This window comes from Nomia melanderi, chromosome 5 (assembly GCF_051020985.1).
Source record: "Nomia melanderi isolate GNS246 chromosome 5, iyNomMela1, whole genome shotgun sequence".
Classification (NCBI taxonomy): domain Eukaryota; kingdom Metazoa; phylum Arthropoda; class Insecta; order Hymenoptera; family Halictidae; genus Nomia; species Nomia melanderi.
In genome coordinates, this window is record NC_135003.1 from 19041320 (window position 1) to 19069082 (window position 27763).

The following is a 27763-nucleotide window of genomic DNA, read 5'->3' on the forward strand; positions in this document are numbered from 1 at the left end:
GATACAGAAAATATTCGAAATCGCCGAGGCTTCCGAGCTTCGCCACGATCGCACGAGAAAACAATAACGATAACGATTATACCAGCGACATTGACAAAGATTAAACGTCAATAATGTTTCCGACGTTAATCTCCGTTTTGTTCTATTATCTGTTCTCTGGCTCGCCATGCTTAGTCGGAGGACAATTGCATCGAAGAACGAAGACAACCTTAAAAACACATTACAGTAGCACGATAATCGGAAACACCGACGACGAGTAACAATAAGTGCGTCCGATGTATTATTTGGCACTGGCTTCGCCAATTACGCGATAATTTTAGAAAATTTTCGATAATGTAGGAACGCGTCATTGAAAACTATTTATTTTTGAATCTTTATTTTCGTATCGTGTGCGCGGGCGTGCACTCGATACCGCGCACTTTTAACGAGTAATACGAAATTATGTAAACGATCGCAGTTTCGCAGTTGGTAAATCTGTTCTCGGCGCAACAGAAATTTCTTGTATTTTCATATAACGTTTCAACCAATATCAGAGAAAGAGAGAAAGAGAGAGAGAGAGAGAGAGAGAGAGAGAGAGAGAGAGAGAGAGAGAGAGAGAGAGAGAGAGGAGAGCCAATAATTACGTACTCGACGAGAAATATAAAATACGGCAATTCTATGTTTCCGGTTCCTCGACGCGTTGGCACTTCGTTGTGAATAATATCACATAAAACTTTTATTTTCATCATTTGTATATTGGCATCAAAAGTCAAAGTCTATAATGCGTTACACATTCTCGCAATGTTCTATGAGAAAACTGTGACGCCGATGAATTATGCGACAGTGTTTTAAATAATTGTAGTAATGATCGTGAACGATGAACACCTAACACGCGTCTAACTGGTAATAAAAATGAGAAACTTTGAGCGTACGGGTTTGATGGGATACTCCATTAAATCCTACAGATATGTATAATCCATCTGTCACAGAAAAAAGAAACTAGATGTACGTATAGGGTGTTGCGTATAAAAGAAGAAGCTAACACTAAATGCTATAATTGTACCGCGATAAACTTATACGATCTAAATCGATGAACGGCAATCCGATGCGCAATTACAAAATTAATATTTTGTTACGTTTTCTATTCGATTCGCAACTGAATCGCTGTTTCTGCGACATAAAACGGTATATAGAATATATATATATATATATATATATATATATATATATATATATATATATATATATATATATATATCTCTATGTTTGTGTGTGTGTGTGTGGGGATAAACTTTGACCACATCAGTTTTGATTTGAAATTCGACGAAAGTCGAACGTGCGCCTGAGAGAGTTCGTCGGTTGTGCCAAAGTTGAACGAAATGAAAATGATCAAGGAAATTTCACGTATTCGACGAAAGAACTTTTCGACGCGCAACTCGAAAAACTAAAGCTCGTTGGTCGTATGGCGGCCGTATGGTATTATTACGTCTATTCTTTATAATTTGCAACAGCATTTCGGCGTGCCCCGTAACTACAGCTGCTTACTACACCTGCTCACTACCACCTGCTTACGGATATCGAGAATATCCGTATCACCGGATAATTAACTGATTTTTACTCGTTTACACGGTTCATCGACTGCAAACACCAACAAATACGTTACCAATACAAGAGAGATCTCACGGTTCTCCGAATAGCATTTACATACGACGATGTGCTCTGTAATATCGTTCGTTGGCTTCGTTTGAAAAGTGTGATCCAAATGGTGGTTGTAACGGATTTTTCAAATTCTTTCGTCCGACAATCGTGTGGTTGTTCTGAAAGGTAGATTCATCAAGAAACAATCACATGCCCAAAAAACATTACATGGTTTTCGTAGAATTTAGTGGCACACCGTAAAAAAGATATGTCCGTCTATCAATCAAGTCGGTATTAAAAATCTACCTATATTTGAGTATTGTTCGGATCCAAGGATGTATACACGGTGAACAAAAAGTTGCATCGTCGAGCCGTGTGTCTTACGACGACTCGACGACGCCCTCCTTTTCTTAAACTATGTATACGGTTGTTTCAACACGGTTGCGAGTCACCGTTTACATTACATTAATTAAATACCTAATAAATATAACAACAACGGTTTACAGTATTTAAATGTTAACTAATTACATGCATACATAAATATGATTCGCTACGGTATACGACGCTACTTTACGTATTCTTCTCTATGTACAATTGTTTTGGTGTTTTCCATTTTTTTTTTCTCTCTTTTTTTCCTTTTTGTTCGATTTCGATAAAATTTCCCTCTCAACACGCGTAACAAAATATGCTCGTACAAATTGAAACGTTCGTAACAAAGATAAACTCTAAAAATTGTTCGTCGAGGACAACACTCGTTCGAAAATAGTGACATCTTTCTTCAGAATGAATCTCACACGAGTTCTAAAAGTTTCGAAGTTATCGAGTTCGATGGATTTTCGTCCATATCGGCGGTTTTTGTATTCGTAAATATGTATGCCAATTGCGTGTGCGAACGTAAGCGAACGTACGTGAAAGAGTACAGTTTTGCAACCAGCTGAACTTTTGCGAACGAAACACAACTTTTCGAATAGACGACAACAAAGTACGTAGAATTACTTATCAAGTACTGTAGAATTTTGTACAATGTTACTGCAATGCGAACATCGTATTCTTCTTATGACTAGAGTTATAATGTTTCGTACGAACACAGTTAAGAACAATATCGCGCTCCTCGAGTACTGTTGCGTCTAGGAAACGTAAAACGGAATAATTATCGATTCATCCCTATCGTTCTCGATTATTCGCGGTAGTCCAAGGATATTTCTATACGTTTATCCAACATCTGTGTGTTTTATCAATCGTTTTTCATTCAAAATATTTTTCTTTCTCTCTTCAAGGATATGTATATACGTATAATATTATTTCTGAATGTATATACATATGTATACAACTTTATTAAGCGTTCGTCTTTGTAAAGTTGAGCCGTGTTTAATCTTCTAGACCTAAAGGTATGCGGTTTCCGAATGACTCCATCGAAAGCGTACAATGTCAACGAAACGAGAAGTTTTCAAGGGAAACGACGAGAGTACACTCGCTCGACTAATAAAAAAGAAAATAGCGTAACGCGCAACAGTGAGAGAGTCTGTTGTTCGTGACCCTGTATATGTATATATTCCCTGTCTGTCACGATAAGTTCACTGTGCCGGTAACAAATAGGAACTAGATTTAAGTTTACTTAAAAATCAAACTCCTTGAAAAGTATGCGCGCATCTTGACAGCATCTACGATATAGAGAGAATAATTGCGTTAACCCGTTCGATTCGTCAAAGTATTAAAAATAGAAATCGTTAGATCGTTTGTTAACCAATGTTTCATCTAAAAGTTCATTTAATACTCGGAATTTCTTACTAAAACGCGTAATGGCAATGCGTGAATTGTAATAGACGTTGCTACACACTCCTGTTGCAGTGAAATCACGGATTCCTCCAAGAAATTCGCATCTGCGCTCGATTCATTCGTCTACAGCCTACAGCCTACAGCCTACAGCCTACAGCCTACAGCCTACAGCCTACAGCCTACAGTCTACAGTCTACAGTCTACAGTCTACGACGACGACGGCGGCGAAGACGACGACGACGACGACGACGACGACGGCGAAAACGTTCCTCTCGAAACAAGTAGTTGCATAATTCGATTTCCGAAGCGCAACGGCAACACGCACGAGCCTCTTACTGGTAGGATATTTGCCGGAACATGCTACTGATCTCCTCCATCGTCTTGTTCTTCGTTTCGGGCACTTTCTTGTAAATGAAGAAGCAGAAGAATGCTTGCAGCGCGGCGAAAATAATGAATACGTAAGCACCTAACGCCTCCTGCATCGGTAGGAACCCGATACTGACGATGAAATTCGCCGTCCAATTAACCGCGATGGCGACGGACGTCGCCGCGGGTCTCGCCGACTGATTGAACAGTTCCGACACCAAGAACCAAGGAATACTTCCCGGTCCGGTAGCGAACAGGACTACGAACATGATCACCAACACGATCGAAAGGTAAGCTGCCGCGCGAGACGAATCCTGAAAACATAAACAACCGTGTTCATTCTTCTCTTCTTCCATTCGAGATTTTCGCAGTACGGCGACGCGACATCGAGAGTGTACTTACAGCGAACGCGAGGCAAATCGCCAACAAAGCGGTATCGATGAACATTCCGGTGAAACCGATCATAAGCAGCGTTTTCCTTCCGGCTTTCTCGACCAGTATCAACGAGATGAAAGTCATGATAACGTTCATCGCACCGACGCCCATCGTCGCATTCTGTGCCGCGTTCTTGTCCAACTGCGCCATCGTAAAGATCTTCGTCGAGAAGAACATGACGGCGTTTATGCCGGACAATTGTTGCGCAAACATCACCATAATCGCGATGAACAGTGGGATCCTAAGTGCAGAATTTACGAACAATTCTTTCAGCGTGACCTTTGGCACCATCTTCACCGACTCGTACTCCGCCCTCATTTCGTCCATCTCGTCGTGAACTTCGATCGTGCCGCGTAGCCAGGACAAAGCTGCAACACGCAACGGACATTTCGTTACAGACATCGATAGCCGTCTCGGTCTAATAAATCTAACGGAGAATGATTCATTGTTTGCTTCGATTAATCGTATGTATTAATCGCGCGTATCGTTTTCTATTTCCGCTCAACGGGAAAGAATGTTTCTCGCGCTCCACTTACGATTCGAAGGTAATACATACACAGAGTGAGAAAATCAAGTAAACGGGTGAAGATGAGAATCGATCGTACCTCTTTGCGCTTCCATGTCCTTTCCTTTGCTGAGCAACAAGTATTTCGGACTCTCGGGGCACAACGGAAGCGTACATACTTGGAAGATCGCGGGGACGATCGTCAAGCACATAAGAAGGGGCCATTGGTCGGACGTGCCCAGAACTTGTTCGAGTCCCAGGATCTGCGATACCAGAATAGACATGGTGATAACCAATTGATAAACCGTACCAACGGCTCCTCGCAGATGAATGGGCGAAATCTCGGCTAGATACATGGGTGCTAGACCGGCGTTCAATCCAGCGTTGATACCGATTAAGAATCTTCCGATGATTATCATCTCGTAGCTCTTCGCCGACTTGGCGCAGCCCTCGAAAATTACTGTGAGGAGGACCAGCACGTTGTTCAGTAAGAGACCACCCTTTCTACCGAAACGATCGGCTATTGAACCCACCAGAGAACCGCCGATCATCCCGCCGACGCAGAATATCGACACTGCTATCGACCAAATCATCGTTACGTCCGATTGTTTCGTCGGCTCACCGGTACGATTCATTTTCAGGTTACTGATCCAGTCCTCGATAAGCTACGAACATATCGCAAACCGACAAACGTTACACCACCACCATACTTCTTCCAAATGGCAATTTACGCGTTGTATCATCTTCGGAAATATCTCTACTTTACAGATTCGAGTGCTATTTAATATTTAATATTTAATAGACACCGTTATCTCAATGACGCGGCAAACCGTGTAAACCGGCAGACCCGGGAGTCTTTCGAACAAACGCGCGATGCATGCACGCGTACGTATGCAGATGTACGCGCATAGCTACCTATGCAGCGTACCATGTACACGCGAGTCAAACTATCGCGGACGCGATACAGAAAGATTCAATTTCCAATCAACCATTATCATTCCGTGCGACGAGAAACCGACCGATAATGACCGTGAAACCTCGAAACGTGACATTTCAGGAGATTTTCATTCGTTTCGAAACACAACTGGGCAGCGTGTTTGTAAACATGCTCCACGCGACAGCTCCGAGTAATATATTTTCATGGAAAACTGTCCGATACCTTGCATATATAATAACAGTTACATAAGCAATTATTATTACATAATTGTAATTAACGGTGTCATCCGCTATTACACAAAGTACGCGTGTATGCACGCGACGCCAATATCGAATCGCGGACGAGTTTCAAGCGTGAAATTCGTCCGTGAACGCGATAACGCGAAGGTACGGTCAATGACGCAAGTCAGATTATCGGGCCATGCATCGTCGATACCGCGAGAATAATTATCACGAATTCGATGGAATCGGGATAGCCGTAGCGAACGAACGCGCGACAGACGACGCGTCAGCGAGCGAATACGTGCAAGGAAAACGTTCAAAGAAACGCTGACAATACGTCTCGCCGAGAATACCTGCTGAGGTGCGTTGACGACTCCAGTGTTGTACCCATGTTGGAAGGATGATCCGAGCGCAGCAGCCGCTATGGCGAATGCTAACCGTCCGTTCAGGCCCTGCAATCAATCGACATACGAAGCGTTCTTAATACCGCCAAATATCCAAACATCCAAACGTCCAAACGTCCAAACGTCCAAACGTCCAAACGTCGAACAGACTTTCGACCCGACACAAAGACACACCCTTCTTTCGATTATTCGAGCGATACGCTAATTACCAAATACCGATAGACGCGATAACGATTAAAACTATAACTCGTCGCGCATCACTCGGTGAAACGAGTAATGCTCCGAAATAATTCATTAATTATTTCCGATATCGAGACGGCGAGGATTCGACTAGAGTTGTCCTCGATCAATAAATTAAAACGAAAGAACTTGTTGCGACACACTTTTTTGCCGCGAAACGCTCGGTATTCTTCCGTCCTGAATATTCCGAGTCGCGGTACGTAACGATAAAATTTCACACCAGCCATTTACATAAAGTTCAGAATAAAATTGCAAGACCGTTGGACTAAGACTCGGTGAACGCGTAATAAAACGAGCCGGTAAAAAACACATTAACTTATCACGTTACTCCGATCGTCCGAGTAGGAAAAAAACGATTAGTTTGTCGGATCGGGTAACGCACTCGTAATCGATCGTTTACGCGACAAAGGGAAATTCGTTCGGCCCTTACCGCTCTTCTCAAGTAAGGAACCTCCAAATCGATCGTCTTTAGAGTCATCGAGATATCGAAGCCGCTTCGGTGATTCGTACAGGATCGTATCCGACCAACCGATCGATCGATCGATCGAACAATTCAATTGAAACGGATGAAAGGCGGTCGAAGGTGGAACTTTTCTAGAAAATCTCGACGTCCTCGGTGCTTTCGAACACGTGTCAAAGACTACTCTGCGGGTCGGTACCCCCGCCACGCATTTTTATACCGCTTCAGCCCAGAACGTACGTACACAACCAAGCCAGTCACACGATACGACACACGGTCCGACTGCAACGAAGACTTTGCGAACCAGTGCTTCTCAAAGCCGTATCTGTCGATCGTTTCTCCGTTTTCTATCCTGCTGAACATTCAAAAATCTACGAATCTGCGAATCTATTGGTCTGCGCATAATCGGAAATATCGAGAAAACGAACGTTTCAAATGCTTTCATCGCGCGTTACCATTTCACGGATACTCGCATCGCCTACCAAATAAATATATAGATACTTGCGAGCAACGATGATACTCGTTAATAGCGCAGAGGACGAGTATAGCCACGTAATTACAGATGACGCGAACATAATGTGCGATTCAATGTACGCGGAAAGACGGTAAGATTATGTGGAATGACTATGTATAGAGGCGCGCAACATTGTGTCGATTCCAGCAACAGATTCTCTCGGCAACGGTGGCAGGCGGCGTTCTCGAGGAGGCTCGTGTCATCGAGCACTGCGATTTAATTTTCGCGGAGAACGATGTCTGGGTTCCGTGCGTCCCAGCGCGTAACGGTGTTCTTCAAAATGAAAAGGTCGCGCCGCGCCGCGGCTGGTCGGACTCGGACGAATCGGTGCGAAAGTGAAACCGAGCGAGTGGAGAACATCTACGGAACAACCTCTGACAAACATATCAATCTCACGCGATCTTTTGCTTTTCATGAATATTCGTATTACGAAACGCATTAGGCGCCTGCCTCTCGTATCCATGCGGTAGCATCGCTACGCGACACGCCGATTCTTTCGTCGCGGTCTCTAACCGACTTACTCCTATTCGGAACCTAGCCAACATTCCATCGCTGAGACTCCGAAAATTTAGAAACCCGAGTGCGAAACACAAACACGCGACGAACTTTTCCCCGAAGCTCGCGACCCACCCGGTCAAAAATCTATGACGCGCTTTCTTCGATCGCGATTCATTCGTCGAGAGTAGTACCGGCGCGCGCGACCTCTCGAGAAACTAATCGAGTCATTAGGAAAATTCTATTTCCCGCTCCTCGTGCCGATCGTTTTCTCTCGATACATTTCCTGGTTGCAATTATACCGTGAAAAAACCTATCATTATCGTCGATCGTGGTCGATCATAGTCGATCGATCGTCCATCCACCGCCTTTGATTTGTAGAAACTCTTAATCGCGGGAAAAAAGCGTGACTCGTCCTCTCTTGGGAAACGATCGAATACATCGAGGTTGAAATTCAAGAAAGCGATACCGCGCGTCGTTTCACGAATGCGAAAGAAATTGCTTCGTAAGCGTGTTTCTCGTGATACCGACAGGCTGAAAAGCGCGAGGATTGCGTGCACGCGTGCACGAGCGCACGAGCGCACGCTCGCGAGGATACGGGCTCGGAGGATTCTTTCGTTGATTCCAGAATGCCGAGCTGTCGCTAACATCCCGACGAGTCGTCGTTACTCGCGGCGGATACTTGTGCTAACGAAATTCCAATTCGCCAGGTGACGTCAGAACGGTCATTCCGAAATGTTACGCCGTCACGCGGTGCGGTCGGAGAGTAAAGGTACCAAAAGAGACGAAAAGAGACGAAAAGAGACGGAAAGAGACGGAAAGAGACGGGAGGAGAGGAGGCGAGAAGAAACGAAATGAGACGCACGGGGAAATTTCCCGCTGTTCGCAGCTCCGAGCCGCTCCGATTGGCCGAGCCAGAGGTGTGTCGATCGTCGACGGCACCGATTGGCTCGCGGCGTCGAGCCTCTCCTAACGAGCCTCGTGGCAAGTCGAAGCGTCCTAATTATAGCGACACACGCGCGAACGCCAACACATTTTATTCAACGTTTCAACGTACGATAAGCGGAATCAATTATGTCTCGGACGATTCGTTCAAATTCCCCTAAACTGATTTTGCAATACTCGTATCGAATTATTTCGGTAAGGATCTCACGCGATTCACCGAGCAGCCTTCGTATCGCATCGTTCGGCCGATATAAACTGGCAATACAGATAGAACGGAAGAATAATGGAAAAGAGAGAAAAGAGAGAAAAGAGAAAAGAAAAAAGAAAAAAGAAAAAACGAGACGTATTAGGACACACCGATGACATTTCTTTTCCAAGTTATCGGTAGACGTTGATATCGGCATTATCGGTATGCGTGTCAATTATACTTATGCTGATGTAAACGATGTACAACATAGTATTTTTCTACTAAAAATAGTTTCGCCACAGTTGATAGCACGAGACACAGACACAGAGGCGTACGGACGCTTTTATCTCTCGCTCTATAGAATTCGCCACTTCTATCTTCAACCTTCGGTCGAATCTATTTGCGATCTCGGGATGAACTTCGGCAGCTGTTTTGATTTTAACGCGCGCCTTCGACTTTCTCGATGAATTCGCGTTGCCGAAAGAACTCTAGGTTCATTGAATTTCCCGCGATTCCGCGGTGCTCGTCTCGAGGAAAACCGTTTCGCGAAGTCGCACGCGTTACGCGCTCGACGAACGTTCATCGCACCGGCGTTTCTCTATCCAACGCCTCCGACATAACAGATATTTTTCCGATGGAAAATAACGGTGCTGCGAAAATCTCTCCGCGCCGCGTAGCACCTCGAAATAAAAGTAGCTTCGAACGGTACGCCAGACACGCCGCGCCTCCTAAGCGGCTTGACATCTTTTCGAGACTGAAAGTCATCCCGTTTCGACGTAATCTTCAACCTTGCGAAATAAAAATCCCAATAATCTCATTTCACCGAGCAACCTGCTGTAATTTATATTCATCTGCTTGTACGTTTAATATGCACGATACCGAAAACAATGAGTATTTATCGACTTGCGTCACTCTCCCCGGCTGACACACGGGGTCTGTTACGGTGTTTCCGAAAAGCGATTCGGAATGCTACAGGGAATGCTACAGCGAATGCTACAGCGAATGCTACAGCGAATGCTACAGACGGTTCATCGAGCAGCGATAGAAGAATCGCGACTACACCACTGCACGCGTGGGTTGCAATGCAGATAGAAAGCGAGAAGAGACTTGTCAATGATTCGAAAATATTCCATTCACGGTTCGCTGCGCGCCCAACGTTACGCGTACTTTTCAATTCTAGATCAATTAACCACGCAAATGTTAGTTACCGTTAACGATTATCCAATCGTAAATGAAATAGACCGCTGATCGAGCTCCTTCTGTACAACGCACTTGGATTTTAGATGTTTCTGGGAAAGTTTCTCCTTGTCGCGGGCATACTCTATGCGTCCTCGTTTAGGTTAGCAGTTTAAAGTAAAGTCAAGTAAAAGACGTTCGTCTCGCCTGATCGAAGCGATCGATTTAAAGCGGATCGCTCTATGGAACCACGCGACAAGCGAACGAGGGCCATTTGTAGGCCACGAGTTGGGCCCGGTTCGCCATCCCTTTCTCTTCTTTCTGCAGCTGTGAATTTCGTAAGCGATCGCATACTCTCGAACACTTCGATCGTGTGCACGTACAAGCGCATCCGCACGATTGGACGCATGCCGAGCATATTGCCGTTTTTATCCTCTTCGATAGGAAATCTTTAGATGTTCTCCGCGCGAATAGATACAGAGCTGTGCGGTATTAAGGATACTAGCGAGATCCGGTTACATTATGCACGGAAAAATCGGAAAGACCGCGACAATGTTGTCTATGACTGGTATGACACAAATAATCCAATGTCGTTCGATTAATGCAACTTTGACCCCAGCGCAACGCAAGGCTTGACATTGTTTCGGATTAGTGTCATCGTGTCTCGTCAAGTTCCCTTTCACTTTCGACAGCGGAAAGGAATTTTACCGGTAATTTGCAAGGTGATATCGAACGCGTTACGGTGAAACCTCAACGTCGATCATGTAACTAAATCGCCAACGTTCTCGTTATTAAACCGCATTATTCAAGATCGCCACACATCTTCCTTCGCTCGAACACATTCGCGACGCATTTGCGAACACGAAAGAGCAGAATAAATGAAAAAAGGCAGAATACACGTTTCACCTCTCGAGGAAAATCAACAAGTAGCTGCCGAAATGTTGCTATTTCCCATAGGTGCGCTCTCGCGAGCCACTTGGCATAAAAAAACCCTATAAAGGGTTAAGCTAGGCGATCGGTCCAGGTATTTGTCCAGGTATTTGATCCAGGTAAATAGTTTTAAAATTTAGTCGAATCGAGATTCCTCCGTTTCGTAGACGGTTCTTCGGTAAGTCGAGACGCGGCAGGTAAGAACCACAGGAAATAATTAACAGATTTGTGTATCGAGTGTCAATTAGAAGACCGATACAAAGCTTCCTCTGTTTGGATATCCACGACGACACGAATCCTAGCATTGTATGTTAGTAGCGTTCGCGTGCTAATAATATTTGCACACTATTCAGAACCGCTCGGAATAAGTACAATAGAGTTAATTCGAGGAATAATTTCGGAGAACGCTTCACGGTTTCCGAATGAAAATTGGAAACTATCCGGATTTGAAAATACAAATCGTCGAATGTAATAATCCTGTTTCGTAGCAGGAAAAATGCCGATTTACCCATTAGGATAACTCGTAACAATTCTGAGAACTGGCAAATTGAATTTCGATCGCGAATCGATGCCGATTTCCATTTGATATCTATAAACGCAGAGTGGAAATAGGTTGGTGCCGGAGCTGTATTTACCTGTAACCAGCTACTTTCGCTCATGGTGAATCGGTGGATCCAGCGTGTCGGTTCACGTTCAATGAAACACTGTTTTCGGTTCGCGCGATTGATCGGACGTACCAATGCTCATAGACGAATGTAATCGAACGGACGCGAGACAGAGCAAATGGAGAACGAGAGGAAGATATCGGGGAGACCAACCACCGAATTGTTCCGTATCACGATCGCGTTTGTGAGCTACTGAGACGATATTCGTGCGAGCGGGACGAAAGCCGATTTTCGAAACCAGTCCGTATCTCCCTCTCCTCTTTGTTCCTCGTTACTCGGTACTCACTCCAGCTCGCTTACTGGGACCCCCGAACGAATCTCATTGGCCGACAGACACCACCACAGAGCCTATGCCTCTAAGCAGTCCTGCATTTCTCCCGACAACAAGTCCGAAGAAAGGAATCGACGCTGGGAACTGTCTGCCTCGCGATCAGACTCGCGACAACCTTATTCTTTGCCCTTCCTCGCTGCGAGTTTTGCTTCCTGTATCGCGAAAGGTACATCGTTCCCGTTTCCCGTTGCTCTGTCTCTGCGCGCGGTTACAACTGCTCTACCATTTCACTGCCATTTCTCTACCGGCCGATCAAATCTGCCCGATTTCTCGCATCGATCCGATCGAATTATTCGCTTTTCGGATTTTCCCAAATGTCTGGCAAAACCACGGACGAATATTCTTATCGCGCGTTAACTCGTCAATGTAACGCGTCCTTTCCAGCAGATAATGTGACAAACACGATGTCGCCGCGTCTCGATTTCATCGATCTTGAACCGTGTGGTACCGCCGAACGAGTTTGTATTTCATCCGTCGCATATTAAGAGGATACCCTCGTTGAGGTCATTTCAAAGCTATTATACATTCGTTTCGATCACGCCTATATACGAAATATGTATAATCGAATTCAAGGAGAACTCAGAACGAACGATTCGTGATCAAGCGTTTCCCGCGTACTGTCGCGTGTCGAAAATCTTTGCAATCGACAGTGCCGAGAATTGAAACGCGTTATTTCCTACGACAATTAGAGACATTAACGAAGGGAGATTAATCGGAGCTAGCAATGCTTGGTTGCAACGGTACGGAAATCGGCGGAGAAACCGATACACGCGAACCAAAACCTTTTTAACCTGTCGCTCTGCTAACTTCGGTTCTTCGCAATTATTTTTATCCAAACTAAACGCTATCGTCAAAAAATTCTTCTCGATCGTTCTCTCTCGACACGCGCTTGTCGAGCGAGAAACACTTTGAACTCGAACGGTTCAAGTTTCCAGACGTGCACATAAATTCACGGTGAGTAAAAACATCTCTTTCTTTTTCTCGTTTCTGTCTTTCTTCTTTCTCTCTTTCTTTTCTTGTTTAGACAAAAAATGTTTCGTTTTAGAGGTACATTTTTACCTGTTGGCCGTTACCAGTCGGTACCGTCTCAAACAAGAACATAGAACCGGACGTAGCCTGTTAACGGTAATGTTAGGCTTCGCGTACAGTAATTTTACAATTAAGAGTATTGAAGCAGAATAGTCGTCCGTTCCGCGTATCCTCGGTGTATCTCTCAAACGACGCACTAGCTTTATCCCCCGGACTCTTGGTTAGAGAATGTAACTGATACGGCGCAGCGACCACCGTCCATGATCAATCCTTCTGGACACCGAGGTTTCGAGCAAGACGATAAGCACGCTCGCTTCGAAAAATATTTTTAGCTACTTATTTCCCTCGCTTCGTTCTACTCTCGCGTGACTAGTGCTCCCGTCCTACATTTTGTTTCCGTTCGAATATCGTTCAGTTTTCGACACCGGCGATTAGCGATAGCGAACCACCGATTTCGCAAAGAAACCAAAATCTCGTTGATCGCCCGGCGAACAGGACAGTACGTGTACGGGGAAAATAGCATCTACGCAGAGACTACGAGAATCAAGTAAGTTGCCTTGGTTTCGGCGGTGCTTTCGGTTGAAACTAACGAAAAGTAAACTAACGCGACTGCGAGGATCGCCCGTACACATGTGTTTCGCGATGAAAAATCGTCGCTGGTCGAATCGCGATGTACCGGACAAATCGTAGGCGTCGCAGGGGAGTATCGCGGTGAGCGTAACTCGCTCGGACATAGAAGAAAATCCAAGAGAACAGCCACCGCGACCTTTTATCCGCCGACTCTTTTTCCTTCGAACCTTTACTTTTTACAGACACGATCCCGGCAAGCGACTTTTTTTTTTTTATCGGTGGACTTTCGACGCGGTTACGGTTTAAATGTAATCGTAGATTAGATTCGTTTTCGTTTGGTAGCAACGTCTGTGTGTATTCGTCCGTGGCGAACTCGCGAGTCGCGATCGAGGGTTTCAGTCGCGTCACGAGACGCGGAGCGACGTCGAGTGCCTCTCGATGCTTTAGCGGACGCAACGACGATTGTTCAAAAGTCGCCCGACGAGTTCATTCGTCTTCCCCAGCCGCGACAAATCGTAATTGCACTATCGCGGGAAGCTCGATGAAATGGAACTGCGATAAGCGTCGCGACCCGTTTCCATCCCTTCGATGCAGTTATAGTGTTATTGTACGCTATTTTATTCGACGATTACAACTAAAACGCAAGGCGGACGCTCCACGCCTCGGGCGTTAATAGGTGTTTGCCTTGAAATTCACGGTTTGAAATTTGACTCGGAACATCTCGTATACTTACCAACCGCTTATCCTCCGTGGTAGACTGCGTGTAAAAAAAAGCAAACACGTACAGTGGAAAGATAAGACGGACTGATAATATTTGTAAATGTATTTCTGTGAATTTTGGTTACCTTCTGCGCCTGAGTTAGAGCGGTCGGCGTCGTAGCCTGCTCCTGAATTTCATTGTCCGGCTAAAGTAAAAGCGTTAGTTGAAGCGATTAAAACGTGATTAGATTCTTTTAGTTTCTCGATCGCACACGATACCTTGTCTTCCGTAGCTGCCATCGTGCGCGCTGCTTGAAAAATTAACCATCGATTACACACAATTCGCCTTACATGACGTGTTATATTCGCTTTAAAAATGCGATTCGTGACTCAAGTATTCCCGAGTATTTTATTGGAAATGTTGCGCTGGAATTGGAGATTCGCGTTCCCGGAAAAAAAGATAATCTACATTTTTCGTACACCTATGTACGAATCGAGGAAACATTGCAACCCAAAGAGCAACCTCGTAAACCGCAACTGCAAGCGTGAGCAAACCTCCGCCGAACTCCGATCGTGATCGGTAGAGGAAGGACGAGCGAGGTCGTTGAAACGCATTCTTCTAACGTAATACGTCATTTTATTTTCGCAATCAACAGTGATCTTGACTAGGTTTAACGACAATGAATCAAACGCGATCCGATCGATCCTACCGATCTTTCCGAGTAATCTTAATCCACTTGACCAGTATTATATACCGAAACACGAGAGTACTTGTAATGTCGAAATAACCATGAAAAAGAGCAAATGAGAGATAGTAATTATGATAATCAGTAAAATGTTCGCGGGAAGGTTATCGGCAAACCTACCGAACTTCACGCGTGTACGCGTACGAAGTTTCTACTAATATTTCTGCTCGCGATCGATGCGAACAACATAATATCTTTATTTGTTAGATCGGGAAATTATTTTATTTTAATAAAATATAAAATATTACGAGTATTCGACTACTCCAACAGCTTCCACCCCTCGATGAACGTTTCGCAACGGTAATCGTAGTTACACTACAGTTTTCAAATCTGACAAAGTCTATAGCTAACTTTCTCTACGTGGGAGTCACTTGGACGATCGCAAACATGGATGCTCATATGATTTTTTGTTACTCGATCATGCGAAGACATCAGCGGTTAATCGATCAATGTGAAACTTCGTGTAAGTAGGCAATGTCTTCAATTACCTATACAACAGCTGTCCGAAGGAAAACAAAACGATCAGGAAAAATTCCAAATGTGTATCGATATATGTAAACATACCATATGCTGCCCGTGCCAACAGCAACAACGACGACAACAAATCGAGAAAAAGAAAAGCATAGATTCTGCATGAAAAGCGAAAATCTGGCGACACGTGCGTGTTTACCTGCACCGATTATTTGGCCTCTCGTCAGCCGTCTCGCACAGCGGACACGCAATATCTATACCAACAATAGCAATAATTGTTTCAACTGACATTCACGCGAAACGTTTAATTCACTGTCGACGGAACTATTAGATAACCGTACGTTTACCCCGACTCCGGTCTCAGAATATTTATCTCGCCGTACATTAATATTGTTCACTGGCACACAACTAACCACAGCTCCGAAACATGTTTGTCGAGAGGAAAAAAAGAACACTTGGAAACTACCGACAATCCATCAAGAGAACAGTCAGAAGCAACGTCCAACGATCGCACTCGTAATTTTCGTCGTTAGTTTCGAGCGGTTTCTCACAGAAAAAATCAAAAGCAAACAATTCTGTTTCGACATCGAACCTCAGCCTTCGACTTATGGCTGTAACCCGGTGTCGAGGATTGTATAACAACTGTCATTATTAACGCACACGTATGATCGGTCTATACGATCCTAATACGCTTATCCAACGACTCGGATTTCCAAAGAAATTTGTAGAGAGACAAAGGAACCGGAACCGTGACCGCGACCGCGACCGCGAACGCGCGTGAATGGAAGACGGGGCTCGATCAGCAGAATTCTACGTATATACTCACCGACGATTACCTGAACGAAGAAAACGCGGGCTCGACTCTCTATTCTGAGAATGCGGGTTCGATTCTCGTACGCTTATACCCTCTGGATACGCGAACGACCTTCCCTACAAGCTGCCCCCTAGATTTTCAAGCGCAAGCGCGAAAATTCACCGACCCTTGCTTACACCTCTCATTGCAATCCGGTACCTGCGATTGCTTCATCTCGGATTCCTACCACAGGATTCTGCGAATCGATCCCGCGTTTTCTGAAAACAATCACGACGATTCATCTGACGAAACGAATTCGTTGCATTGCTTCCGCCAAGTTTCGCGTGTCCCGCGTGTTTCGCGTGTTTCGCGTGTTTCGCGTGTTTCGCGTGTTTCTACTCGACCCAACCCAACCCGACCCGAGGAAACGTTCACATGTCACGTTTAACATATTTACAAATTTTTTACTCGATCCGAAACTAAACGGTACACGAACTGCGTCCGAAACGATTGAAACGCGTTCCATCGCGCAGGTGTTGGAACTCGTCGTTCTGTACGAACCCAACCGCAAAACTTTCAAAGTCGATTGAATTTTCATGTTTCCGTTGAATAAGAAAACTTGGCTTTCACAACGATCACAGAATTAAAGACTCGATTCGCGCGAGAGATACGGTGTACTTTTCATATGTGCTGCTCGAAATCTTCACAGACAGGACCGATATACATTCGAATCGACCTTTGACCGTTGACACGTAATTCTTGTCGCTTGACAAGTAATTAACCTCAAACGTTATCCGTATTTTAATATTGTGCAATACTCTTACATTTATGGCGATTCTATGGTTCGTATCTGTACGAATCGTATTCCACGAGGTCCAAGATTTACGTAATATATCCATTAAAGATATACTATATGTATATGTTTCTATAAATATATGTTGCGATCAATTTGAAGATGGGCTCTTTCACGCGCACACTAAATCGTCTATGCTTTATGTCTATGATCGATTACATGCTTCTTTTATTCGACGCGTTTAAAATGTTGCAAACATTTACTACATATCTCTCGGTACGTAAAAAATAATGTGAAATGACGCTCCTTAACTGGGTATACGTGAATCCGCGTCCGGTAGGAGGCATACTGATTCCTGGTTTCGGCTCTTTTTGACGAGCCTGCGCCTCTACAGATTCTTATATGGGACAAACGTTTATGTACCGCTAGATCGATATCAATTGTACTTTTATAGGACATATTTCCAGGGTACATCAAACCGAGACATATCATTCCGAATTCACTCGACGCTCGCGACGTCGATAATAGATTTTTAGCAATACGTTAACCGATAGGAAAACACCGATGATGGAAAGTTTTCTAATAATTGTTAAAACACCGATGTTGCTTACAAACAATTGGTATACATATGCGAACTGAAAACGATAAGGAAAACTCGTTGGGAAAATGTTGGAAACGTGTACTGCCCGTTGCTAGGAGTTTTCTTGACTCCGTTAGTTACAAACAATACGATTTCGAGTGCTTTAGAAAATACAAAAACATTTCACGTCAAGTATTTTAAATCGAATTTTTATTGTAAACATCTACCTGAAAAGAGTCGGTGAGAAAAATTGACGAGAAAAGTGTAATCCGTTTCATCATCGGGTAAATTCAACTGTACCGTGCAAGTTTCCTAACCTCTTTTCAATCGTGCAAATAACCGACGATAATGCGAATTCTAGAAGAAAGGATGGCTGCGATGCATATTCGATTGTTCATCGTTTACCGGTCTATTTAAGTAGAAAGAAAAATAAATCAGATATACATGCAAGCAACTTTGAAAACGCACTTGACTATCTTATCTCAGGTAAGGAAATGGCGCTGTAGCTTGGGCAACGGACGATGGCTTTACGCTCGATGCACAACCTATGTACGCAACGTCACTGCTCGGCAGATGGCGAGCCCCCAACAACAATCAGTCTCTCTCGTTCCTTTTTTTTCTCCTCTATTACTCTTTTAATGTCGCAACATGCAAACATGTTCGAATTTGGATTCCATACTTTGTTCGTTCGACGAAACATTACAGAACGAATTCATTTCAATTAAAGTGACGTGAAATCTCAACGGACTGAGCAAAGGTATAAACACAATTTAATATTAATTATTAGAAAGTTACGTGGTTTTATCATTTCATTGGAAAATATTCATTTATCCAAGAAAAGTAGAAAGTTTATAAGCCGTGAACGATTTATGAGTATTAAAATGTTGGAAGCCTTCGAAAAGTACACGAGCGTAAAAACTCAAAGTCATTTCCCTTGGCGCGCTGACGTCGTAAAACAATTATTTACATTTCAAATTATGTTACATTGCTTCGCAGCAATGGCGTCCGTCGGGCCTCAGATTTAAAAATATTCGATTCTGAACTCTAACCTTCGAATGCATATTGTAATTATACAATTAAATATATGTACAAATAATTTCATTACCTTGTATCTACATATTCGAAAGGAATATCCAGTTCAGCGTTCCGGTATGGAAGGTATGAATTTTAAACGATCAGAAAACGTGACACGTGACACGTGACACGTAGGATATATATGTATCTACCTATACACGTACACATGGTACTTGGGTATGCGATGGACGTGTAGTGAGTTCAATTCACTGCTGACGCACTAGTGTATTATAATTAATCCCCGTACTGTAATATTAATGAATACTTTCGTCTAAACTTTGATTCTCGATACGCGTAAACGCTGGTATTAACGTTTTATGCGCGATTAGAAATTTACATTAGTCATTTGGAAGAAATAAAATAACCTCTCCAATTTATTCTGACGTGTCATTCGTGATACGACATCGAATAAACAACCAGAAGTTGCTTATCTTTTTCCACGAACAATCTCTAATTCTTCCTATATTTCATTTTTGAATTCGATCTACCGTAATTTTCATGTCCGATTGCGTCAGACAGAATTACACATCTCGAGAATCGAAAGAATACCGACAGGTGACGCGCCTTATGCGTGACACGCCTTCCAGTTCAACCAATCATCGGTTAGGTTAGCAAGTGTTCTCAATTGTTACCGCCGTACCGTAACTATCTCGATGGCTATTCGAATTCGATCATTTGTTTCCAATCGATTCGCGTTTTTCGTGAAGACGGCCAAGCGAAGATGTAGGTTGAAGCAAAGGAATCAGCGAGAGTAAGTGTAAGTTCGTTGATTAATCTTATTACAATACCACTGCACGATCCTATCATGAGCATCGCTGCGAGGGTCAATAAGACTACGTACACGCGAAACTGCTTATCTGGAAACGCGCTTTACGATATTTGGGAATGTATGAGGGGAAAATCCACCTGTTGACGATTACGTATAGTTGACAGTTTGGACATTCGATAGAGTATAAACTGAGAACCGTTCAAGAATCGGATCAAGCAACGAACATGCAATGATACGTATTTATTTATTTATATTTACGAATCTTTTTGTAGACCCCTTCTTTTATTTCGCACACCACTTGTTTATTCATACCGTTTGCCGTGGTTATTTTTACAGAACGTTACGTATTTGAGCACACACAGGGTTGTCCCGTATCTTTAAGAGATATACTACTCGGTAAGTATTTACATACATGTACATATGTATTTGTTTGAGGGTTAGGCAAAATAGCGAAGCAGATAAGCTTCTCTTTTTAATCGTACGTTATTTACGTTTGTTTACGATGTAACGAAAACGTCACGAAATACAAAATGACTATTACTATAATTATATTCTACTCGTTACCAGACAACTTTTCGAATTTCATATTGTATTCAAATATTCCTCGTTAAAAAATGCGTGACGATAGAAGAGGCGACGTATTGGAATTTCGTGAAGGATATATTCGTAACGATTACATTGCATCCGAAAGTTGATAACGGTACTCGTTTAAATGTACAACTAGTGCCTATCATAGCGTAGAATCTAAGTATCGTTTAATTATCCGATAGGTACTAAGGGCATATTAATTGAATGCTTAGAATTCCATTAACTAGGGTCAAATACGTGTGTACGTGCGGTAGTCGAGAACACGTCTTGCGTCACTCGAAGGAACTGTAAATTGTCCGACCAGGAAAGCATGCATTACCGAAGGCGATACAATATCTCTGAAGGATCGATCAATGATCCGAGGTGTGCAAGGTCAAGAATCGCTATTTCAAAGAATCGTTTGTGGCCATTTCCATAGATCGATAGGCAAACTGATCAAAATTCACTTCTAGAACAGCAGTTCGTCAATATTTGTCGAATAAAATGTAACATTCGTAAATTGTTATTATTCATCCCTAGTTCGATCTACACGGATGACCGTGATCGGTAGATCGCGCGTGAATTTCCCGCATGAAACGAAAGAGGAGTTTCTCGTAGAAAACCTTCCCTTCCCGACGCGTTTGTCGTTGTACTGTATGCAACATACCGACTCATTTGATTCGCGTCATTCAACAGTAACAAACATTGTATACCGAGTTATCGCAGCCCACTAAAAATAAAGTGTTTTCTGTCATACTCATATTTCTACTGTCGGTGAGACAAATACACGTAATAAGTCTCGCATAAACAGCAGGCTGCCAAACCGAATTAGAAGAAATCGAAAGACCGTGATTCAGCTGTGCATCGTCACAGTTGATTCTTGTATGTGTACCCAACCAGCGATTATGATTAAAATGGGTGTACAGGTTCGTCAGTTTACGCCATCGGCTCTGCACGCGGACAGATTTGTTGTTTGAATGTGTTGAAATAGTGCCTCGAGGGAATACTTTGCGCGTATTTCAATACGCGGCCAAATTAGTTCAATGGCATACGAAAGTACTGAATGGTACTCACTTTACGTGCCGAGACGGGTATAGTGGTTTCCCTGGTGTAAATTGGGACATCTAGATCACTGACACTGCTACTGATACTTGGTGCTCTAGAATCGGATCGACCACCGAGAGGAACGGAAAGATGCGTCGGCCTAAGTGGATGAGATTCCGCGATGAAACCCTCTCCGAAATCCTCATCGTCTCGATCCATCTGTAGTAACAACACCAATAAAAAAAAGTGCACACTCGATAAATCTCTTTAGTTGTTGTTGTTGTTGTTGTTGTTGTTGTTGTTGGTTTTTTAAAACGGGAATCGTAGTAAGAGACATTGGGTTACGATTGCTAACGAATCTTAAGAATATATACACGTATGCACCTACTTAGCCAAGTACATACGTATACGCATGCCCACATATATAGAAACGACAATGTTTCTTTGTAACGATCGAAACGAACCGATAAAGATGACAATTGTCAATTACGTATTGTAGATATTGCACGTAAAATTAGCACGAGAATGTGACAGCAGTACGCTTTCCCTATCAATTATTTGGCACGCGATCAAGGCTAGTGACTGGATGACAAACTCCCCACCCGGCCAAAAACTTTGTCCTACGATCATTCAAAAAAACCAACACCAAAACTTATGTCCGAAGCATGGTAATAGTTTGCCGCGCGTTCGACGAACATTTACAAGTAATTTGCATATAGCTCCTCGAGCCGATTCGAATGCGAAACGCGATGTAAAAGAATATCCGATTGAAAACTATAGGTACAATCCGTAATTAACAGTGAATTGCATGTTCGGATCGTTACGTCGATATTACGTGCAAGCGATCGACGACGAAACGACAGAAGTTGTTCGAAACCGTGCGATGCTTGTTCGAATTGACGGTTGAAAAGTGCCGAGGAAAAAGCAAATAATTCGCTCTAAGATAGAACAAAGTGAAATATCGGTTCGCTCGAGCCAATAATATCGCCCGTGAAAAATCAGGACACTGTACTGTTTGCGTCAACCTGGCACCTAAAGTTTCTTACGAGTAAAACATAATTTCTTTTCCTTTGCTTTTCTTTGGTTAATTACCTCGTGCTCGAACGAAGCAGTAGTAGCGGTAGGAGAAACAGAGGTAAGAGAAGAGTTCGGTAACGGATGGTATCCGAACGGGGGTGTCTACACCAACTCGGAGCAACTCGCCGATTACGAAAGTAGAAGACGTGGAAACGTGTGTCACCGATCAGTTCAGGCGATGCAGGCACGACGGTATCAACAGGGAGAAAGAAAAAGAAATATTGAAGATCGAAGAACACCCGTACAGCCGGGGCGTGCTCTTGAGACTGAGCTAGAGGACGCATCTCATCGCGACGTCGTCGTCGTCGTCGTCGTCGCCGTCGCCGTCGCCGTCGCAGTCGCAGTCGCAGTCGCCGTCGCCGTCGCCGTCGCCGTCGCCGTCGCCGTCGCCGTAGACAAGACGTAGCCGTCGGCCTCCGGCTGGATTTAATTTTAACGCGTACGTCGTTAGACGAGCCTCCGAGAGCTTCCTCTAACAACGAACACAAACACGTTAATGTATCCCACCTCTTTTCCCCGTTCGACTCCTTCTCGCTATCTCTTGTGTTTCTGCATCAATTGATTCCCACTAAACTTCGCAATTGATTTCACTTGACCCGACGGTGCATCCTACCGGCAGTGTACACCGATCGGACTCGCAACGATTGAAATATCTTCGAAACGCAGTTTGAATTTTCATTCGTTCCTCCGTGCTTCCGAAATCACTAGGAAACCGCGGTCGCAATCTTACATCCCGTAACAACTTTCCTTGTATTTCTTCCTCCTCCATAGTTCTTCGTTCGTACGTGTTCTTCCTCTTCTTCCTTCTCTTCCGCTTTCAGCCTACCAAATTACATCCTATTATTAGTTGAGTTCAATAACAACTTTTACACGCAACATACGCACGGGTCTGTAGTGTTTCATTCTACCACCAACCGATTTACCTTTCTCTTACATTAACATTTTCTTCTGTTACACGCGACAAATGTAGCGTTATTGTTATTACTTTATGGTATGATTAAAAAGAGAAGAATTCGCCATCCAACGGACTAATTGCAGGTTGAACTTCCTCCTTTCTGCTTGTAATTATTTCGGATTACGGAACATGTTGTACATTTGTTGCACTGAAATCAATACAATTTTCTTTTTTTACGCATAAAACATACGTGTCATTCGAAGGATTATAATGATTATCGGTTTTTTGAAGGACTTCCTTTAAATTGAAGCAGTTTCCTTGAAATTCGTACCAGTTATATTTCATTGATAGCATTATTTTATATCTTACATACACATTATAGCATGTTACTGTCGAAACAATTTGGTACATATTAAGCTTGCAATATAGTTTGCTTACTACATAATCGATCTATATGGTAATGTCTTTGTAGATGGTACTGTTAATGACGAATTGCTAAAAAAAGATGCGCACACTAACGAAACGTTAACTATGTGACGAGTAAAATAGAATTTTATCGATTAGCAAATAGGTGCTTGAAAATTTTAAGATTCAAAAATTGCTCTATAATGAAATCAAATACATACATATATACTTCGATTGAAATGCCTGAAAAGAAATGTTTCTTTTATTCCGAATGTTGAAGATTCAAATTAATTACCGTTTTGCAAAGGTTACCTGTTATTATTCTTCTATGAGTTTCAAACTCCACAGTAGGTCGTATAATAAACGTTTTTTCTTTTCATACAAAATTTCCTTTTTAAATGTTTGAATTCGTGATTAGTTTTCTGCTACGCGCTTCAGTGTGGTTAAACTTCTTAGCGCCATCTGATTACCGTTTCAGACAACGTTCGTACAGTACGACAGATAGAGATGGTAATCATGCTCAGATTTTCTTTGGAGCTGCGTATCGCGTCTACATGAAATTTAGCTCTGTCTACGCAATATTATGATATAAACAGAGAGAAACCGTGTCAGAAACACTATCTGCTTATAAAGATTTTCTTTCTTGTCGCTTCGTTTCGACGACAGCTTTCCAGTGAATAACAATGGTTGTCTTGACCTGTATTCTAGGTTACGCGCACAAGGTAGTCATCTAACAAGATCAATTTAAATAGATTTCTTAACGTTAATAGATCAAAATTCATTAATTCGACTAGACGTTATTCTATATACACATACGCATATATTATCTGTTTAGTTACCACGAAAATTTAAACGTCGTGGCTTGTTAGACAGTTTACGTATTCATGTAAAAGGAGGATCTGGAGGTTCTGGACTTCCTCGTTATGGTGGAATAGGTGGAGCAGGAGGAAATGTATTTGTTGTATCGGAAGAGGGATTAACTTTGCAGAAAGTTAAATCTAAGATGAAAAAGGAAGTCCTGAAAGCTGCACCCGGTAATCCAAGTACATGGAGAGGAATTATCGGTCAACCTGGAATGGATTTGAATATATCTGTTCCAGTTGGTATTACCGTTTACAATGAAAATAATGTCAAACTTGGTAATGTATGTTTATATTCTCTTTCTATTGAACTTCATAGTTTCAATTACGGACCACAAGTTTTATCCATGTATACATATAGGTATATATATGTGGTTAATAATGTAGGTGAAGTAAATTCAGATGGAGCGAAACTTCTGGTTGCAAAGGGTGGTACAGGAGGTTGCGAAAGTACAGGGTACTGTGGTCTCAAGGGTGAAAATCGATCCATAATTCTGGATCTGAAATTAATTGCAGATGTTGGTTTAGTTGGGTTTCCTAATGCAGGAAAAAGTACATTTTTAAATGTAGTTTCCAAAGCAAAACCAAAAATTGCTAGCTATCCATGTAAGTTTTATTTATTTCAAATTCTATTGTCATCTTATGTTTAGAGATCATTTTTTTTCACAGTCACAACGATAAAACCACAAATAGGTACCATAAGCTACAAAGATTACAGGCAAATATCGATCGCAGATTTGCCTGGTTTAATCGAAGGTGCTCATATTAATAAAGGAATGGGTCATAGATTTTTGAAACATGTAGAGAGAACAAAATTGTTACTGTTTATTGTGGATATTCAGGGATTTCAGTTATCCTATAAACATACACATAGGACTTGTTTGGAAACTGTACTGCTCTTGAACAAAGAAATTGAGCTTTACAAGCCAGATTTATTAGAAAGACCTTCGATGCTATTAGTAAATAAAATGGACACAAAAGATTCAAATAAAATGTTCGATGAAATCAAATCAAAGTTAAAGAATTTATCAGAGATTGTATCAGAATTCGATGAATCTATGCAACCAGAGAAAGTTTTACAATTTGATGATATTTTACCAACATCTTTAATTTCAATGAATGCAAACGAAATAAACGAAATTAAAGATAACATAAGAGGTATTATTGATAAATATGAAGAAGAAAAATGTAATGCAGACAGTGGTCGTTCAAATGAAGATGACCTATTAATAAAATTAGAAAGGAAAATACAACGATATACACCTACACTTGTATAATACTTACATAAATCTCTATATAGAGTAATAATTTTATTAAGACATTACATGCTTTCTTATTAAATTGTTTAAATGAGTTTCTCTCTTATTTTTACCCACTTGCACTTTATGTTTGCTGCTGTTACTTTGTCTACCCAATTTTCTCCTAATGGAGCTTTCTCTGCTAGAGCCACTTTATCAATGTCACTTTCATTCTCAATAATATCTGTATCCGTCATCCATTTTTCCATTCCATTCCATGCAATCATTATTCCATTATCTGTGCATAATTCAGGTGGCGTTCTTACGAAATTAAAACCTGATTCTGTACTTACAATATTTAATGCTTTAGCTAAAAAATCATTGCACGCCATACCCCCTGATACAACCTGGTTAATAAAATAACAATTAAATATTATATACAATTTAATTGATTTAATACATTTAAACGTACCAATGTTCGTTTCTCTTGAGGAAATAATGACATTTCATCTATAAATTTCATTGCCCTTTGAGTTTTCCGACATATATGTGTTATGGCAGCTAACTGAAATGCTGCACATAAATTATATGCATCAGGTATTATCATATCTGCAATTATGCCATGTTTTTTTTCTTCTTTTTCAATGTAAGTTGTACATTTAGTATATAGTCCAGCAAAACTAAAATTACAATCACAATACCGATACATCGAAGGATGAAATTCAAATTGGTTAATATCTGATGCTTTACGTGCTGCAGTTTCTATAGCTAAGCCTCCACTAAGAGTACTAAATTCTGGAATATTTTTCAATTTGAGTCTTCGAGCAATCTGCGAATGTAAATTTATCTCAAATTATAGCAACTAGAGAAAACTTTTATTTAAATTTACAATAATACAACATGAAAAGAGAAGATATCATTCTTTTTACCTTATCAAAAGTTTCTCCAGGTGGATTGTCAAGAGTGGTTCCAAGTAAATAAAATTTATTTGTATTTTCTACAATTGCAAGTAAACAATGACCCCCAGAAACCAATAGAACAAGATAAGGAAAATCGACCTAAACATAAAAAGTTTAATTTTACTTTATACCTGTTTATTAAAATTCATGTAATAAGTACTGATATTTATCAACAGACCTTCTCTTTCATTCGTACTGTCAAAGCATGAGCTTCCATATGATGTATAGGTATAAAAGGTTTCTTGGCAATTTTTGCTAAATGCTTTCCAAACTTTATTCCAACAGTAAGTGACAAATGTAGACCAGGTTTTGTAGTTGTAGCCACTGCACTAACGTCTCTTAACTTCAAATTTGCAGATCTCAATGCATCTTCGCAGACTTTAGTAATATTATTTACATGCAATGAACGAGCAATTGTAGGAACTATTCCCCCATAACTAGCAGTATAAAATAACTATTAGAAAATAATTTTTATCAATGATATAATCAATTTTATTAACAATCATTTCAATTCCGATTACTTTAAATGAGTATGATGTTGAGAATTAATAGCTTCACCTAATACAGCCCCCGTGCTATCAACAATTCCACAACCTGTATCGTCACAACTGGATTCTATTCCTAAGATTATAGCTGGTTTATCGTGTAAAAACATTTTTAATAAATTTGAATTTCTTCCATAAGGACATGTTAAAGCATTCAGATTCAACGAATGTTTCAACAAACATTTATAATGTAACACGTGCATATTCCGAATCATTGTCTCTTTAAGTAGGCCTTTGAAACATATCTTTAATTACAATATGTGTATATTTAAATAATCAATGGTATAAATATTAAGTCAAATTAATATTAATTTAAAGTCTTAAGTGCTGTCACCGCAAAGAATTGACATTACGATAAAGCTTCAACATTCCTTTTGGGAATCCGTTTTTCAACGCATCGCACACGGAGTAGCCTTCCATGCTGTAGCGTTGAAATTCAATCAAC

General features: G+C 41.8%; 3 protein-coding genes across 13 annotated transcripts; 1 reads left to right on the forward strand and 2 right to left on the reverse strand.

Moving 5' to 3' along the window:
• Positions 1 to 1905: 1905 nt before the first annotated feature.
• On the reverse strand, positions 1906 to 23210 carry LOC116424583 (solute carrier family 2, facilitated glucose transporter member 1). Of its 6 annotated transcripts, XM_031971170.2 has the most exons (9): positions 17337 to 17653; positions 16546 to 16790; positions 14782 to 14810; positions 14649 to 14708; positions 14537 to 14560; positions 6211 to 6309; positions 4800 to 5364; positions 4162 to 4562; positions 1906 to 4073 (listed from the first exon to the last, which is right to left on the reverse strand). In XM_031971170.2, the coding sequence occupies exons 3-9, from the start codon at positions 14800 to 14802 to the stop codon at positions 3726 to 3728; spliced, it is 1518 nt and encodes a 505-aa protein (XP_031827030.1). In that variant the 5' UTR covers positions 14803 to 14810; positions 16546 to 16790; positions 17337 to 17653; the 3' UTR covers positions 1906 to 3725. The 6 variants fall into 6 exon arrangements, with proteins under 6 accessions (XP_031827030.1, XP_031827031.1, XP_031827029.1 ...); XM_031971171.2 differs by lacking the exon at positions 16546 to 16790; XM_031971169.2 differs by lacking the exons at positions 14537 to 14560; positions 14649 to 14708; positions 14782 to 14810; positions 16546 to 16790; positions 17337 to 17653 and adding exons at positions 21370 to 21558; positions 22924 to 23210.
• On the forward strand, positions 19112 to 25929 carry LOC116424590 (GTP-binding protein 10 homolog). Of its 6 annotated transcripts, none has more exons than XM_031971189.2 (5): positions 19112 to 19716; positions 20065 to 20124; positions 24552 to 24855; positions 24964 to 25182; positions 25246 to 25929. In XM_031971189.2, exons 3-5 carry the CDS (start codon positions 24720 to 24722, stop codon positions 25851 to 25853), a joined length of 963 nt encoding a protein of 320 aa, XP_031827049.1. In that variant the 5' UTR covers positions 19112 to 19716; positions 20065 to 20124; positions 24552 to 24719; the 3' UTR covers positions 25854 to 25929. The 6 variants fall into 6 exon arrangements, with proteins under 6 accessions (XP_031827049.1, XP_031827050.1, XP_031827052.1 ...); XM_031971190.2 differs by having other exon boundaries at positions 19112 to 19710; XM_031971192.2 differs by lacking the exon at positions 20065 to 20124 and having other exon boundaries at positions 19112 to 19710.
• Tcs4 (Threonyl-carbamoyl synthesis 4) lies at positions 25922 to 27762 on the reverse strand. The gene is made up of 5 exons (XM_031971177.2): positions 27295 to 27762; positions 26952 to 27210; positions 26744 to 26872; positions 26287 to 26643; positions 25922 to 26221 (listed from the first exon to the last, which is right to left on the reverse strand). The coding sequence occupies exons 1-5, from the start codon at positions 27531 to 27533 to the stop codon at positions 25922 to 25924; spliced, it is 1284 nt and encodes a 427-aa protein (XP_031827037.1). The 5' UTR covers positions 27534 to 27762.
• Between the last annotated feature and the right edge of the window lies 1 nt (position 27763).